The following is an 18,166-nucleotide window of genomic DNA, read 5'->3' as shown; positions in this document are numbered from 1 at the left end:
GATGTGGTTCTGTTGGCTTCATCGGGTGAGGGCCTCCAGCTCGCACTGGAACGGTTCGCAGCCGAGTGTGAAGCAGCGGGAATGAGGATCAGCACCTCCAAATCTGAGGCCATGGTTCTCAGCCGGAAAAGGGTGGAGTGCCCACTCCGGGTCGGGGATGAGTTCCTGCCCCAAGTGGAGGAGTTCAAGTATCTCGGGGTCTTGTTCGCGAGTGATGGGAGAAGGGAGCCGGAGATCGACAGACGGATTTGGGGCTGCGGCTGCAGTAATGCGGACGCTGCACCGGTCCGTCGTGGTGAAGAGGGAGCTGAGTGTAAAAGCGAAGCTCTCAATTTACCGGTCGATCTACGTCCCTACCCTCACCTATGGCCACGAGCTGTGGGTAGTGACCGAAAGAACGAGATCGCGGATACAAGCGGCGGAAATGAGCTTCCTCCGAAGGGTGGCTGGCCTCTCCCTTAGAGATAGGGTGAGAAGTTCGGCCATCCGGGAGGGGCTCAGAGTAGAGCAGCTGCTGCTCCACATCGAAAGGAGCCAGCTGAGGTGGTTCGGGCATCTGACAAGGATGCCCCCTGGGCGCCTCCTGGGTGAGGTGTTCCAGGCATGTCCCACCGGGAGGAGGCCCCGGGGCAGACCCAGGACACGCTGGAGAGATTATATCTCTCGGCTGGCCTGGGAACGCCTTGGTGTTCCCCCGGATGAGCTGGAGGAGGTGGCTGGGGAGAGGGAGGTCTGGGCCTCTTTGCTTAGGCTGCTGCCCCCGCGACCCGGCTCCGGATAAAGCGGATGAAGATGGATGGATGGATGGATGGAAGCGCGTCCATGCTCACAGGTGTACACACGGGTGATCACACCCACAAACTACACCCCTTTTGGCTCCTACCTCAAAGCACACTGTGTTCTGTTGATCTTATGTGCTGCACAATAATGTTTAATATTTAGTATTTACTGTCATATTCCCATATATCATTGTGATGTTGTTTATTCTATTACTCTTGTTCTCTTCTGCTTGTTTTCTTTTTTCTTTCTCAGCAGGTGATCCAGGTGATTGATATATGCATTTTTTTTCTTTTTTTTTTTCCTGCCCATTCTGTTGGTTTTTGTTTTTTGCCCTTCTCCCCCGTCCCTCTTCTCAGCTGTTTCTCTTTCCCTCTTTCTTTCTCTCCTTCTTTCTCCAGTCAAGTCTGTCCCGTATACAGCAAGTGAAAATAAAATAAACAATAAAAGGTGAATCAAATAGACCATTATGGCAAGGCTGGGATGGTCAGTTTGGTAAAGTAAATCCGTTGGGCATCTTTCTTCGCCTTTAGACAATAATTCTGATGGCAAAAGAGCCAAACGGGACAGGCCAAAAAAAAAGAAAAAAAAAAGAAAAAAAGTTGGGTTTTTGTTGTGCACAAAATTGTTCTGTACTACTCATTCTGCCATTTTATTTTGTTGAAATGTTAGTTTGAAACTATAACATTGTTTAGGTCACATAGTAAATGTGTATTTTTAAGCCACACATTACCATAAGTGTACTTTTCATATATTTGAAAGAAATCCAGTGAAAAAAACCTGCTAATAAGAGTGTAATATGCTATTTTTCTTTTTCATTTTTATTTGAATCACTGAAAAAAAGATGTTTATGACGTCGTGGAAGATCCAGGAAATTGAAACCAGGCCATTTCTGGGGTCATTGACTGCAAAAACTTTGCAAAAAGTAAAATAAAATAAAAATGCACCCAGTCAGAAAAACTGAAGACTCAGACTGACTAAAGAACACATCTGTTTATTTGTTTCAGAGCGCAGCACATGTACTTTAGAGCCTTTACAAAATATTTACATAGATTTATCTATTTATTCTTTGGGTACCAGAGAAATTAAAAAACTAAAATGAAGAAATAAGGAATCAGCTTGGGATAATTTATCATTTTCTAAAATCACAACATACACAGCAGTAAAAACTGCTGCAGAGTTTGAACATGTATGAAATATAATCCCTGTGTGGTATCAGATGTTGACTAGAGGCATGAGATTTCTGCACAATCTTGAAGTGCATCATGACACTACACTTTATCCACTGACATTTATATCACAGCTTTTGACAGACTATTGTCACAATATTGTATGTAAAATATTTCATTGTTAACACCAAGTTATTCCTATAAGCACCATAATATCTGATGTTTAGTTTCAGATTTTTTAACTCACTGGCCCTTTCACCAGACCCTGCTCTTTGCGCATCACTGGTGCATAAATGCTGCAGTCTCGTGCCTCGCAAAATCCCGGTACACCTGCAAATCCAACCATGCCGGGTGGACCCACGGGACCAGGGAAGCCACGAGCCCCACGGGGACCCTCCATGCCATCTTTTGGTTCTGCCGGGTTACCTGGTGAACCTGTAAAAAGCAAAATTTGAAAAAAGAAAACATGGTGCAAACATTCATTACGCTATATCAAGACAGTACTGAGTTTTTGGCTAATTACGGACTAAATAAATAAATTGGTATGTTTTTTATTTTTATTTTAAAAAAATTCAGGCTTTACTACTTGTTTATTACAGATACACTGTTATCTTTCACTGTTATCTAATTCAAGATAAAAAACAAAAAAACCCCAGTCCTGAAGTAATGTTTACAGGATGTTTGACAGTGTGGATGCGACCAGTGTCCTACCTCTGAGTCCCTGTGGTCCGTTGAGTCCTGGCAGCCCTATACCCGGATCTCCTACAACGCCTTTGGGTCCCTTTCGACCTTTTAAAAAAGATAAAAGATGCAACTCACAAAGCTGCACAACTATGTTTTCAAACGTTTTTTTCCTTTTGATGAAATACTGACACTGTGAGTAAAAACCATGGCAAGAATACTATTCTAAATGATTTTAAATTGTTTAATTTACACTAGTGCCGTTCTTTAGCTATCCAACTTTTTCCCCACTATGTGCCCTTATATGTCCATCTTAACCTTTCAACAGTTCTTAAACTCTAAAACCTTCAATAAAAAGCATAAATATAAAAAAATAACATAGGTATTTAATTGGTCAAGGGAGTAGGAAACTCTTGCCTCTGTCGCCGGGTGTTCCCTTTTGTCCCTCCAGTCCTCTGTCACCTTGAACACCTCTGGCTCCTTTTGCTCCGGGTTTTCCTACTTTACCCTGGTAGATGAAGGCAGAAATTATATTAATATACTAATAGGTATAAGGGCAGGACATCCAAGAGTTTATATCACATCCCTAGTTTATCTCACAGCAGCTATTAAAATGACAAATAAATAATAAATAATAAAAAGACTGAAGAGGGACTTGCAGCTTTGCCTGGTGGCCCTGGTGGCCCTTGAGCTCCTGGGGGCCCAATGAGTGTCCGGTTGTTGATGGGACAGCCCTGAGAGCACTTGGCTCTGATGGAGGAAGCATACTGAGAGATCTGAGCTGTAACAACACCTCTGCAGAGCTGCAAGACCTGCTCATCAGTAAGCCCAGGACCCTGCAGGACAACAAACAATTCAAATTCTCTGCATCAATGCTGCAAAACTCCAGCGTTACAGTAAGAAGCTATCATCTTACTCTTTAAGTGTGAACGAAATAATAAACTGGTCAGGTTCAGACAAAATCAGACATCTGATGCTGATCACTAGAGGTGTTGGAAGTTTCTCTGACGTCTAAGATACAAAATGAATGATAAGTTAGTCACGAAAATATTGTGCACATTAATTAATAATGGGAATTCATTCTAATTATTAATGATTTTAGTAGACTGAGGCCCAGCTCTTAAGAAGACACGTTATTGTGATTTATCCAACAGTAATTTTTTCTGTGATATTATCAGCCTTCTGTTTGTGAGATGTATAAAAGCTAAAATAATATAAGCCAATAATATTTTCATATAACATTTGGACTTTTCAAAATGACTAACTGAAGTGAAAATAATGGAACCAGGAAGGAAATGACGTCAGGGAAATAAGTTTCAGCGATACTTTTAGTTCCTCTTTTAAATAAGGCAGTAGATATTATTTAGAACACACTGAGTGTGTTTCAAGTTTAACTTAAGTTGAAAACAGGGATTTTTCAGTTTAATCAGAATCAGAATACTTTATTGATCCCTGGGGGAAATTATTTTTTTGTTACAGTGCTCCATTATAAACAACATTAACAAGACAGACCAGCATGTCATGGAGTGGGTGGGAGGTGTTATCCAACATTGTCTTTATTTTGGACAATTTATTTTATTTATTTAGTGGTGAAAAACAGCAAACATGAACCTTCAAGTATTAACACTGATGAACTGGTGTTCACAATGGTTACAAATGAATATTGTTTCAATGTTCAATTTGGTTAATTCAAAAATCCATGCATTCTCCCATGCAGATGTTACTCACAGATGGACCTTGCACTCCTTTAGGTCCAGCTCGACCCTTAAGACCTGGGTCCCCGGCTGGACCACGTTGTCCTCTGACCCCTGGGATGCCAGGAGGTCCAACCGGGCCTGGAGCCCCAATGGGACCAACAGCTCCCTTAGGCCCACGCTGTCAAAAGAAGATGTTTCAAATGAAGAAGAAAGAGGCATGTGAGTACTTTTACACTACAACAGATTACTGTTTATACCCCAAAAAGCGTAATTAGTATGACTAATTTTTAGTTAGTTGTCTGAGTTTTTGCAAATTATATGTTTACACAGATTACAGCATGGGCAACGGGGAAGTGAAGTGAAGGGATTTTGAAAATGTGTGATGATGATAAAAAAATTTGAATGTTTTGTCTTGAAATCCCATCATAATAACATAAGCTTCGGGTCAACTGTCAGCTGTTAACCTGGCAGACAGTGTGGAGAAATCATAAACAGTTCTGCCAGCTACGAAGAACAGATGCTAATGTAGATACCTCTGCTTTGAGACAAGTGATAAAGCTGCAGCATCAGAATGTCTTTTGAAACAATGTTACACTGGATGCCTGTTTGTATGTTTATTCTGAAAGTTGTTGTTTCATAGTTTAGAACAAACTTCATGCTGCACTGAAGCAAAGGACAATACTGGAGCAGGGCTGGACTGTCAGTTTTCCCAAAGGGCCATGTGACTAACTGGGGCTGTTGTGGATGACTGAACCAACAAACTTAACTCAGTTGTACTCAGTATTAACTTTATCTCCTTCTAAGCTTATTGGTGCAGTACTCCACACCAGTCCCTGTATAACTTTGCCTTTTTCAGCTTTAACATGACAATACCCTTGTGTATAAAGCCTGTTCCCTAAAAAGTGGGTTTTCTGATGTTAGTGTGGGAAAGAAATGACTGGCCTGACCTGAGTTCAATGACATGCAACTCCTTTAGGATGACCTTAAAACTCTGAAGGCTATCCAGACCGATTAGCCCTGTTTAATGTTCATGGTTTTAAATTATTTATATATTTCTTTTACATATGGAGTAATGTGTTCTGATTTTTGCCTGATATATGTAGGATATTCTACTAAAACCGATAACAACTTGGAATCAGTATAATAAGGAAAGGCATGAAATGGTTTTTTTATGGATTCAGAAACTCACGCTGCATCATGTGCATGTATTTCTATGACATTAGAGTAAAAACAAGAAATGTAAATCAAGTACCACCTGTCCTCTGTCTCCACGGTCTCCTACGCTTCCCTGAAAGGTAAAACGAAAAAGGAACAAACTCAGTGAGTAAATCCCAGCGGGGGTGGAAAGAGGAAATGAAATGGAGAGTACGGTTTGTAGGAAGATGTTTCTTTATCTAACTGTAAACAGGTAAAATCACCTTCTGTCCTTTCTCGCCTTTCGTGCCCTTCTTCCCTGCTGCACCCTGCAGGGGAAAGTAAATATGATGAAAGAGGAAGTTGTTATGATTGGCAGAGGATATAAAATATAACCAGCAGCAGGTGCTTTATTTCTTGAGTCACCAATAACAGAACTAACAGGACAAGCAGGAATAACAAAACACCACTCAATGGTGGGTAATTCCCTTCTGCGTTTAATCAGGTCAGGAGACATTTTCAGAAACAATGTCTTTACCCACATCCTACTGACAGGGGTCCTCGCAGACTCCTGCAGAATAACTTTTTTCCTGTTGTTCCCATTTTTTTAAGACTTCAGTCAATTTGTTCCAAATGATGTGACACCATTATTTTCTATTTTGAGTAGTACTTTCTAAAAATACTAATGTTTTAGAGACCCAGTTCAGTGGTGTCAGGATATCATCTCTGCTTTCTGCAGGTGGTAACCTTCAGCTTGCACTGGGGTGGTTTGCATCTGACTATAAAACATTGAGAATTATCATCTCCAAGTCTGAGGCCATGGTTCTCCACAAGAAAAGTGTGGAGTGAAATTTGTCTGGGTTTAAGGATAAGTTGCTGCCCAAAGAGTTTATGTATCTGCTTCATGAGTGAGGGAAGAAAAGAGCAAGAGACTGGGAGACTGATTGGTGAGGCATCTGCTGTAACACAGATACTGCACTGTTCTGCTGTGGTGAAGAGAGAGCTGGGGTTGAAAGTGAAGCTTTCAGTTTATGGCTCATTCTACATCTCCACCCTCATCTGAGCCACCACCTCAGTGTAGTAACTGAAAGAATAAGACTGCAGCACAACTTTGTCCAAAGCATGTTTATGCTCATGCTCAGAGTGAGGGTTCTGAGCTTGGCCATTCGGGAGGAACTCAAAGTACAGCTGGTATTCCTTCACATCAAAAGAAGCCAGCTGAAGTGGTTAGGGCAGGAAGCCTACTGGATGTCTCCGAAGGCATGTCCTGGAGGAGGTCTCAGGACAGATCTTGGACATCAAGGTTCAAGGTTACTTTATTTATACCTGTAGGTAAATTTGCTTTACAGAAAAATGATAGCATTAGTTTGCTATTATTTTTGCTTCTTGCAGTAAATTAGTCTTTAGTCTGTATTCTGTTTATGTTTAATATGCTGGTAACATGAAGGATAAAAATGATTAAGATGGACTGATAGGCCCCATGCTGATACGTCTGTGCCCCCCTTCCCCGACCTTCTTTATGCTGCTGCCAACTTAATACCAAATATTAAATAAAGAAATAAAAAGTGCCAACTAAGAAATTTTGATCATGTTTCTACAACCATCACAAGATGGTAAATGGTAAATGGCCTGTATTTATATAGCGCCTTACTAGTCCCTAAGGACCCCAAAGCGCTTTACATATCCAGTCATCCACCCATTCACACACACATTCACACACTGATGATGGTAAGCTACATTGTAGCCACAGCCACCCTGGGGCGCACTGACAGAGGCGAGGCTGCCGGACACTGGCGCCACCGGGCCCTCTGACCACCACCAGTAGGCAACGGGTGAAGTGTCTTGCCCAAGGACACAACAACCGAGACTGTCCAAGCCGGGGCTCGAACCGGCAACCTTCCGATTACAAGGCGAACTCCCAACTCTTGAGCCACGATCGCCCCCTGTCAGCAGTTAAGCAGAGAAGCCCAGACCTCCCTCTCCCCAGCCACCTCCTCTAGCCTTGGTGTTCTGAGGGAACACCAAGGCGTTCCCAGGCCAGCCGAGAGATATAATCTCTCCAGCGTGTCCTTGGTCTGCCTCGGGGCATCCTCCCGGTGGGACATGCCCAGAAGACCTCACCCAGGAGGCATCCTAGTCAGATGCCCGAACCACCTCAACTGGCTCCTTTTAATCTGGAGGAGCAGCAGCTCTACTCTGAGGACATCATGGTGGTGCTATAGTTGCTGCCTCATAGGAAGAGGGTGTTAATCTGGTGGGGGACTGAGTAGTTTGCAGATGTGTTGAAAAGGAAAAGTATTTTTAACTTTCAGCCAAATTTACGAGTGGAGCGACAACCTTCCAACTTTCATTTTGAATTAGATCTCAACAATATTAAGACATGTGGTTTTACTGCTATGGTAGTTTTTTCCTCCGTTTATTCTACTCCAACATAAATGAGAAACTGCTACACCCATGAGATAAAAGAAAGCCTTAAGCCTTAAGCACACACACAAACACTAGCAGCCCCTGAGCCTTGACACTAAATAATACCCAACAAAGTTCATGTCAAACACAACAAAACTCTGACAACACAGACAAGGGAACTCCCCAACTTAGCAATTCAAACCGCACCTCCGTCCACACACAGACACATGAAAGTGATTCTAAATAGGAAAGTATTTAACTAGCTACTTATTCTGACCATACAACTGACAAAAGATTGTTTGTCTGTTTTCACTGACTCAGAGTTTTCATCAAAGCCTGAACTGAATTTGAATTTTGAGTCAGCACTCTCTGGTAGCTAATGTGTTATGTTTTGTTTTGTTTACAAGTGAAAGTGTGTCTGGTCTTTTAGGCATACAAAAGGTCACAAGTTACAGTCGCTATACCTTTATTTTATTTTACTTTTGTAATGCAGTTTGACTGTATAGTTAAAGAACTCACCTTCTCCCCATCAGGTCCCGTCTCACCTTTTGGCCCCTGTTAAAAAAAAATCAATTAAACACACAACTAAATAATATATCTTGATATTAAAGGTCTGTTGGTCAGTTCTGAAAATTATCAAAATGTGTGGAAGACATTTGGAAGAATGACTAAACACTAAACTAACACAAATAGAATGATTAGCACAATACTTAAGTTAATATTTAAACTATAACTGCTTTTATTAGTTTATTACAAGTTGCTAATACAGTAATCCTGACTGCAAAACCGCCTGGTAACCACCCATTGTTTTGGTCACTAGGAGACTGCGTGGAAGACACAGAACTGTCTGCAAAAACTCACTATTTGCTGACTTTTGGTGGCACTTTTTTCAAGTTTCACTACTGCTCTTTTGAGTAGTTGGCAAGTGTTTGCAGACAGGTTGGTGTCTTCAAAACAAACTACTGGCAACTGTGGTAATTTGCTGACAAAATCAAGTGTAAGGAGGTTTTTGGTGCAGCAAAAACAATGCAATGTTTAATATTTCTTAAAAGACTGAAAGATAGAAGAGAGAAATCCTTGAAGATGTTGAACACAGAGTATTGCGTGCACACACTTTTGGGCCTTGGAGGCCCTTTGCTCCTGGTTTTCCTGGTATTCCAGCATCTCCTTGTTCTCCTTGGGCTCCCTGTTGAACAAATAAAAAAAGCAACTGAAAATTAAATAGGCTTGCGCTGAGCAAATATTTTATCTTTCATTTCTGCTGTTTTTACAATTATATTAAAAACAGCTAAAGAAATCTTAAGCTATTGCCTATACGGTAACTTTGAATAGACGATGATGAGATATGAAAATCAAACAATTGGTCACTTAACGATATTATTTACATTACAATAATCAGTCAAAAGACTTTCATCAGAATAATCAACAGTCTTACTGAAACTGACTCAGTCATTTTGAAATCACATTCATGTCAAGACTAAAACAAGTAATGGGGGAAAAAATCTGCATTTCTCTGAATAAATATCTTGTGGAGTGCCACAAGGGTCTATGCTGGGGTTACTTGTTGTTTTCTCTGAATTTGAAGGAAATCCATCAACCACTTACATTTCTATATGCCAAAGTATATATCAGGTATGCTGCGCTTAAAGCAATGTTTGGTTTTGAAAAGTTCTCTGAACACCAACTTTGAAATAATTACTCAGGATTTAACTGATAGAATCCACTGTAATGAAAAAATGTAAAAGCACTGTATGGTCAGTCACCAGTTTACTGAGCTTCTCATCTCTCTGTCAACCTCTTCTCCAGATGTTCCAGATATGTAACTCTGGATTAAAGTATATTAGAGACACATAAAAATACATTAAGTTTGCCTGTTGGATCTATTAGCTATAATCCAAACTAACAGTGTGTTTGTTATTTGTTTTTTTTACTATTAGCGACAGGGGCGGAGCGGGGGGGTGGCTTACGGGGCTTAAGCCCGGGTTGTTTTGTCAGAAGCCCGGGGTATTTTGGAGTGTAATTTTTTCATAGTTAGATGCCTGGCTGACAACTGTATAAAACAAAAAGTACACACAATATTCGAAGCACATAGTGCACACTGTGGGAATTTACGACTGTGCGTGAATCCCCCCCTGATATTGGTATGATCCAAGCTCAGGCACTAAGCGACTGAGCGAGGGGGCGGGGCAGCTGCTGCCCGTGAGTCCGCTGTTGGAGAGACGGAGCCAGCCATACTAAGGAGAGCTTAAGTTTGAGCAGGTACCAAAGCAAATCATTCGTACTGTACAAATAATGTAAATATGACGGTGCATCACGAAAGATTGATATGAAACTGATCACTTGACCAATATTATTTTACTTGCTCTTCAAGTGAATCAACAAATGGCGAAATGAAAAGCCGAACAAATGCTATTTTTTAGAGAGTCTTAGCTTACGTGTGTTTATTTCATATTTTCAGTTCTTACCCTCCCCGACTAATTCGGTTTCAGTTATGTACTGAAATATAAGAATGGACATTAGAGGGTTCTTTCAAAGAAAAAACTCAGGTAAATGTTATTTTATATATTATGCTTTGTTGTTCAGTATATTTCTATGCAAAACAAGAGGGATTTCAGTACACAGCAGGATATTCACATTTGTAACCAGATATTTACATACACTTTAGGGAGAAAACATAAAACATTTTTACTGTACAACATCAATTTAGAGTAAACTTTTGTTTTAGATAAATATTGAAATATATTTTGAATTAGTTAAATGTCAGAATAAAGAGAGACAGAGCTGTCTATTTTTTATCACTTTCATTAAATTTAGGAGTACATGTACACTAAGTTTATTGTTAATTAATAAGAAAACTCCAGACGATTCCATTCTGAGCTGAAGAAGCTTCTGATAGGTTAGTAGAGTCCATGTGAGTAAATTGGTGGCACAGCTGTGGATGCATATAAGGCAAAACACAGAGCCTGTTTCTTTGAAATGGGAAAATTAAGAGATGTCAACCAAAACACCAGGAAAAGAACTGTGGAGCTCCATAAGTGTGGCTCAATTTGAATACAATTTGGTGCCATTTGCAATTAAAAAACACAGACAGTTTCTCTCTTTACTCTTAAAGTTAACAAATATGTTTTTATATTTATCAATCTAAAAAAATAAACATTTAGTCTGATTTGATGTTACAATTAAAAAAGTGTTTGTGTTTTGATCTGAAGAGTTTGTAAATATCTGGTTTCAACTGTATATTTGATGATTGTCAGCACAAAGAGGGAGAGAGAGGAACAGAGAGGGAGATGGAGAATAAGGACAGAACAGAGATGAACAAGAGCAGGTGAGACACACATGTTAGTCAAATGGTTGCTTACTAAAAGTATCACTGTATCATAGGTACTCATGTATCTCGTACCTAGTGTTTCTTTTTAGGTTTGCTATTTTTCAAATTCTATATTTATTAAGTTCTGCAGGCTTGTTTGCACAACAAGGCTAAATAATTATATAAACTTTTCTCAATCTAAATAGTGTACTTTGGTAGAATTAAATAAATAAGTGTAGTGCAGGTCTATGATGATTTTTAGTGCTACTATCATCTAGTTCTGATTCTGGTTCTGTCTTGGTTAAGTCCTCAGTAATCCTGCTTTTGAACTGTTGTAGTCCTGTTTTAATTCTGGATCAGTTCTGGGTCTGGTTGAATTGGGGTTTAGTCCCTGTGTCTTGATACAGCCCCGACTTCGTTCTGTCTTGCTGCTCAATTAAAAAACTAGTTTAAGGTGTCCTGCATGTGTGATATATATATTTCCCTATATGAAGTCATTCTTTTTTGAACAAAACTCAAAACAGAGCCTATTAATCTTTCAGTCATTTCTACACCCCCCCCCCCCCCTCAAAAAAAAAAAAAAATCCCACATGCATACTACCCTTTAGGGCTAAGCCCCGGGTGTTTCAAATGTCTGGCTCCTCCTCTGATTAGCGATATCCTCTTTTCATAGTTTCACTGTTAAGGTCACATGGGTTTCATTGACTGGATTCATGCAAAAATAATCTGCTGATTTGAGCTTTGGGAAAATTCTTTACTTATTCAGTAGAACAGCTGCTAAAAGTTGTACAGTGTTATGTTTTAATGAAAACCACTATCTTCACTTCCACTTCTGGATTTTCCCTGACTTGCAATTCACTGATCTATGGACAGTTTCCATAACTTAGATCAGCTGAACTGAGAAAGAATAAAAAAAAAAAATAAAAAAAAAAGAAAATCAGTCCACTGCTAAGTATCTATTCTGTGCATCCAGTAAATAGCTTGAATGTACTCAGATTCAATATATTTTTGTAAATAATTTGTTAGGTTTGATATTTCCCAGGATTATAAATAATCTCACCGCATTCATCTGTAACTGTTTGACGTTTTCTGCTTTCAATTTCTATTTCTTAAATAAAATGCAGCCCTATTATTCATATTATCTTCATGGATAAAAACAGATATGAATTTGTTTATGTCTAGCAATATGTTTCACTTCCCTTTGGTATCTCCCAGAAAATTAAAAAGAAAAAAAAAACACTGGCATATAAAGGCTAAATGCAACTGCTAAAGTTCCCCTAAGCCTACAGAGACCATAGATTTCACACAACATTAGTTTGACATTTACATGGGACTGGCCAAAGAGTGGTAAGACAATGAATAACAACGAAGCAGCAGATGTCGCGATAACCAAAGGGTCTGTCCCTATTACTCAATTTAAACCCATGTGTAACTTTTTGGCTTCTCAGACCAGATAACCCAGGTGGTCATAGGGTTCTTTCTCAGTAATTTGTTTCTGTTATTGGGAAAACTACTTTTACAAACTAGCTATGAAGATTTGTGTTTTGTTTTTGATGAAAGGTTATATGTATTTAGTTTACTGATTGTCAGTGTAGGCTCTTAGTCATCCAGGACATGGTAGTCTCGAGTGCCTAAAAAGAAACCAAGTGGACTTTTTTAGGTTTGTGAAGATGTTTCTCCTCTCATCCAAGAGGCTGTTTTAAAGTTCCAGGGATTTATGCTGCATTCCAGATTCCAGATATCTTGGAAGTCGGGAGTGGCATCACTCCAGAGTTAGAGCGCTCCAAGAAAAACAGAATTTCTTTTGACTGTCAGCAAGCTAGAGCCATTCAGGTATCACTAGAAATAAAGCATAATATTTATTCTTTATGCTTAAAAAAACACATTTGTGGATAGAACCTGATCACTGCTCTGCATAGGACTTATTTAATGAGTGAAAAATACACAAGAGTTGGAGTACAGAATAAAAGTTTGCAGTTTTACTATTGTTTACATTCAGTGCTGCCATGTTGGTATGCTCCATCTTTTCAATTGGGAACTTTGTTCCACAATTCTAACCCGACTTCCAAGTTATTCAGGAGCGGGTTAGAATTAACACAGTATGCAGTATTAACCTCCAGTGGGAACTGGAAGTGGTCTTCAGGGTTGTTGACACATTAATAATCATCTGAGATGTCACATGAGTCAAGGAGTGAAAAAAGCATTGGGTCATTCGGTCACTGAGTTGTGTGAAAGTGTGAAATCTTTGTAAGATGTTGCCCAACTCCATCATCGAGCTCAAGAGCTCATAGTTTGAGCTCTTGAGGTCACCCAGACAAGGTGCGAGTTGCGGTTGAAACACCTGGGGAGGGATCTCGAGACTGGACTGTAGGTGAATGACAGCTGGTGTCGTAAGTCATCACCTCTGTTAAGTGATTGTCACCCACCTTCCCAAATGAAAACTTTGGCACTGGCAACATGACATTCTAAAAATAATAAGTTGTTCTTAAGACAATGTTGCCAATGTTCTTATAATTCTTACCTGTTGTATTTCACTAACATTACATGGACAAAAGCACTGGGGCAGCTGCATAATAGATGTACAGGAACTGCTTGGCCATCGAAGTCCGTATCATGAAGCTCAGTTTTTGTGCTACTGTTTAAGCCAGAGGGGGTTTGGAACTCTTACTTTAATTAAGAGTAATTAAAGTAATTTAATTACTTTAATTTAATTTATCGCACAATGCACCTCAGTATTCAGAAACCCTGCTCTGTAATTTGAACAGTGATCTTCCACTCCATGTCTGAATTGCTGCCGTTCTTAAGCAATAACAACACTTAAAATTTATCACTGAATATCAAGAAGGTAAGATTTTCGCAAAATGGCTTCTTTTTTAACCATTACTGCATGGCTTGGTGCTACATTTTGTGCACCTTGTGGAAATGGGGCTAAAAATACCTGAATTCAGAGGTGGTCTTTTTTGTCCATATAGCGTACATTTTGGATCCTTTCTTACATTTAATGATTGATAAAAAATTGTGGAGCATTGGGAATAAACTGTATTTCAGCTCCTGCAGCGGGGCATTCCAGAAAAAGTCTGAGAACCACTTGTGACAGGCAGGGACCTGAGATCACTGGACTAGAAAGACTGGACTGGCCTGTAAGTAAAACACATGTGCAAAAGTAACTCTTTTGCTCATGGGAAAATCCTCCAGTTTAAGGGAACAAAAGAAGAACTGGAATGGGCGTGATTTATTGTGGGAATTGTCACAAGAGCTGTTGTATGTTTGTAAATAAGGAAAAGAACCAAACACGGAAATGGACTGTGGGAGAAAAAAGGAAAAACTGAAAGTGAGTTTTTGAGTTAATTGACTGGGATTTCCTAAGTGTGATCAATTGAAAATTTATGTGTTTTTCATGATTGGTGTTTCAAGACATTTAAGTGGTTATGGGTATCTAAATTTTGCAATTTGTCTTTCCCACATTGTATTATAACTGTGACGCCACTCACTCACCCCAGCGCCCACTCTGCCTCGAGGTCCTCTGATGCCACCATCGCCTTTACTCCCCTGCCAAGGAAGAGCAGGTAATAACAGGTTAAAGGAAGAAAACACAAAATAGACACTAGAGCCCAGTTTGTGTCTGGATGACAATAACCTATAAAGTTTTATGACTGTAACTTCCACAGTTCACATTTCAGTATCATGTTAACAACAACCTGTCCTGACATTTAAGCACCATTCAGTGTATAGAAACCACCTTTGGGGCTAATTCCTGGTACAGTAGGTGGCTTTAGGATCTATTTTTCCAATGACTTTTACAAAAGGAGTCATATGGTGAAAGAAACATTGGTGGTCCAGGGTATATGCTACAGCTGTGTGTTGCTGTTAAGGCCACAGTATTGCAGAACTACAGTAAAAAAAAAAAAGAAAAAAAAGAAGGTTTTCACTGGAATTTTACAGTCCTTTGAAAAAAGGTACACATTTACTGCTTCCATAGGAATTAACTACGGAAATCCAAATCAAATCCACTTGATTAGCTGATCATCAGCAAGTGTGAACATTTATAAAAAGCATAAATTTTTTCTGGAGCATTTAGGTGTGCATTAACACAATACCATGCAGTGCTCAAAGAAACTGCAAAAAACCCAAGAGCTACATCTGAGATCCTAAAGTCCTCAGCAAACTGTCAAAGTTGACGACAGTCCAATAAGAAAAAAAAAAAAAAGGGGTGATGATTTGAGCTTGTTTTCGAGCCTGGGCACTTCAAAATTATTGAATTGAACATGATTTCCTGTGTATGCCAAAGTATTCTAGAGTCAGAACCAGAATACATTAGTTATTGTTCTTATAAAATAAACTAAATAAATAATACCATATATGAAAGTCGTAAAATACAACAAAATGACTCTAATAGATATAAATAGCCCTAATTATAAATATTCCAGTATATTACACAAATTAAACATATATGGTTGACATTTAGGTGCCCATCTTATCACACTGTACTTTGTTTTGTTTTTTGTAGAGAATGTACAATGGGTGTACAATTATTGCAGTGTGTACTTGTGCTTTACATGGATGAGTTGTACAGAGATGCACAGGCAGGAATGATTTCCTGCGTCGTTCAGTAGTGCATTGGGGTAATCTCCGTGTCTCTCTTGTTACTGGCCAAGATTTCATGGAGTGTATGGGCGGTACTGTCCAGCATTGTCCTTGTCTTGTACAGCCGCCTCTCTGAAACCACCTCAAGAGAGTCCATCCCCACAACGGTACTTGCCCTGTGGACCAGTTTATCCGGTCTTTAAGTCTGACGTCATTAGCCGTGTCTGTGCCCAAACTCTGCCGCAGGTCCCTAAGTCAAACGATCACTGCGGCATCACTGAGAGTTGAAAAACTGTCTAAATTCTTTCATCTGTAATAATATGATCCGTGTGGCTGCTTTACCAGGTGTAACAATTAAGTTTAACATCCAGGCATCCATGAAAACAGAATTTATTAAATTCAACAGCGTTAGAAGTTAGCTTGCTAGTTTCCGTCTAAATATAATATACCATGTTCTGACTTAGAGATTTCTGAAAAAAAATTAAGACGTACACCTCTGCTATCACGTCCAACATAAATGAAGACAAAATACTAAACAGCAGTGATGTTTGTAGGGTTGCTGAAGTTGGGCTAGCTGGTATATAATGATGTGCTACGACACTAGCGACACAGCTATGTTAGCATAATATAAACACAGTGAAGCTGGAGGATGAACGCTAACTTTTTTCCACTCAATAGTGAGGGATCCTGATTGTTAGGGACAAATGCAATTGCATGGCAGGATGATGTAAACGGACCAAACTTCAGTCAAGAGAAAAACTGAGATAATCCATCCACAATGCGAGGTTAATCATTAATTTATTGCTCTATTAGCTGGGCTGTAGTTACAACGTAAGGTTTTAAAAACTGAGCTTTAAAATAAATAGCGGTAATAAAAACCGAGAGAGGCCAACAGTGATCACTGACAGTTTTTAGGGCTTGTTGATAAGAATAGGATAAGATAGGATAAGATACAAAGCATTAAAACATGTTAAAAACACAACAGCCTTAATAAACGCAGGGTAGTTTGGGCCCGAAAGGAGGGTTCATCACATCATCACTTAAAGACCGGATTGAACCTATTGGCATTCGCGACCCTCAATCCCAACCATGTGAGACCATCTGTCTGGCAGCTAAAGCTTGGTCAAATGTCAATCATGAAACAGGATAATGCTGCCTAGCACAGCAGTAACTCTACAACACAATGAACGAAAAAGAAAAGAATTGAGGTGTTGCAATGGTGCAGTCAAAGTCCGGACTTGAAACTGACTGAAATGATGTGGACCTTAAGAATGCTGTACATGAACACAACGATATGAGAGACTTCTAGTCATACAGAAAACCATTAATTCTGGTTATTTCTGCTAAAGGTAGTTCTAAAATCTGTTGACATGTGTTTAGTTTTTCACGAAATTGCGTAGTACTTCATCAGGAAAATGAGTCATGTCATGAGTCATTTTGAGGAATAATCAGAGACCCTGCAACATGTTTTGTAAGTTAGACAACACTGAATAGTCCAGACTCGTTTTATGACTCACAAAAAATTCTGCTATTTATGCAATTAGTATAAAACAAAGAGACACTGACTCAGAAAATACCAGGAAGTAAAAACTAACTTATAACTATGATGTCTACTCCAAACAGTGGGGCACAGACAAAATGAGAAGTTTGCAATTTGAACCAAATTATTTCTGCTTATTTGGTACTTGAGCAGATAGAGCGCAATGTTTTTATTCATGTAGGAATTACATGTTCTGAAGTCGTAGCTCTGTGTTCTCCAATGAAATGACTACTGAGGTTCATGCAATTTCTTAGAAACATGAACTGGATGTTTACAACAAAGCCTTGTTCTGCCTGTGGTTACCTTGGCACCAAATGGCCCCGGTTCTCCCATAAACCCTGGGACTCCTATAGGACCCTGTGGAAACAAAAGGTAGGAGTCAATGGTTGTAGACATAGAAACAAGTGCACAGTTTTTCTTTTACTTCTAATCTACTCACATCTTCTCCAGGGTCACCACCTCGTCCTGGCAAGCCACTGTAACCTTTAGTCCCCTGAAAGAGACCGAAGGAGAGAAGGATATAATCAGACAAAAAGCAAAGATTGTCTATAAATTTTTTTAATATATTGCAAAACGTCATCCAAAATGAAAAGTTTTAATGACTGCTAAAACTACAAAACTCAAAAGGCATATTGAAAGGATGATAAATGTGAAATGGACTGGTTCTTATATAGCACTTTTTCTACTATACTATACATAAGAAGAAACATAGAAGAAAAACAAAGAAACACTACTGGTGAAGATGCACATACAGGGAGTGCAGAATTATTAGGCAAATGAGTATTTTGTCCACATCATCCTCTTCATGCATGTTGTCTTACTCCAAGCTGTATAGGCTCGAAAGCCTACTACCAATTAAGCATATTAGGTG

At 39.4% G+C, this 18,166-nt stretch overlaps 1 protein-coding gene across 1 annotated transcript in view; it reads right to left on the bottom strand.

Moving 5' to 3' along the window:
• Nucleotides 1-1,760: 1,760 nt before the first annotated feature.
• The window catches only part of LOC146563925 (uncharacterized), a 30,494-nt gene continuing 14,088 nt past the window's right edge, over nt 1,761-18,166 (bottom strand). Inside the window, exons 14-25 of the mRNA XM_085291311.1 lie at nt 17,735-17,788; nt 17,599-17,652; nt 14,667-14,720; nt 8,979-9,050; nt 8,384-8,419; nt 5,743-5,787; nt 5,580-5,612; nt 4,356-4,502; nt 3,287-3,463; nt 3,045-3,135; nt 2,658-2,735; nt 1,761-2,381 (exon numbers count right to left, since the gene is read on the bottom strand). Coding sequence (XP_085147437.1) covers nt 2,185-2,381; nt 2,658-2,735; nt 3,045-3,135; nt 3,287-3,463; nt 4,356-4,502; nt 5,580-5,612; nt 5,743-5,787; nt 8,384-8,419; nt 8,979-9,050; nt 14,667-14,720; nt 17,599-17,652; nt 17,735-17,788 — 1,038 coding nt within the window. The 3' untranslated portion in view covers nt 1,761-2,184. The remainder of the gene's footprint in view (nt 2,382-2,657; nt 2,736-3,044; nt 3,136-3,286; nt 3,464-4,355; nt 4,503-5,579; nt 5,613-5,742; nt 5,788-8,383; nt 8,420-8,978; nt 9,051-14,666; nt 14,721-17,598; nt 17,653-17,734; nt 17,789-18,166) is intronic.

The sequence above is a fragment of the Mchenga conophoros genome, linkage group LG11 (assembly GCF_057382185.1).
Source record: "Mchenga conophoros isolate Kocher_MC1m ecotype Shallow Benthic linkage group LG11, M_conophoros_male_GT1.1, whole genome shotgun sequence".
Taxonomy (NCBI): Eukaryota; Metazoa; Chordata; class Actinopteri; order Cichliformes; family Cichlidae; genus Mchenga; species Mchenga conophoros.
This window is presented reverse-complemented; position numbering and strand designations above follow the sequence as displayed.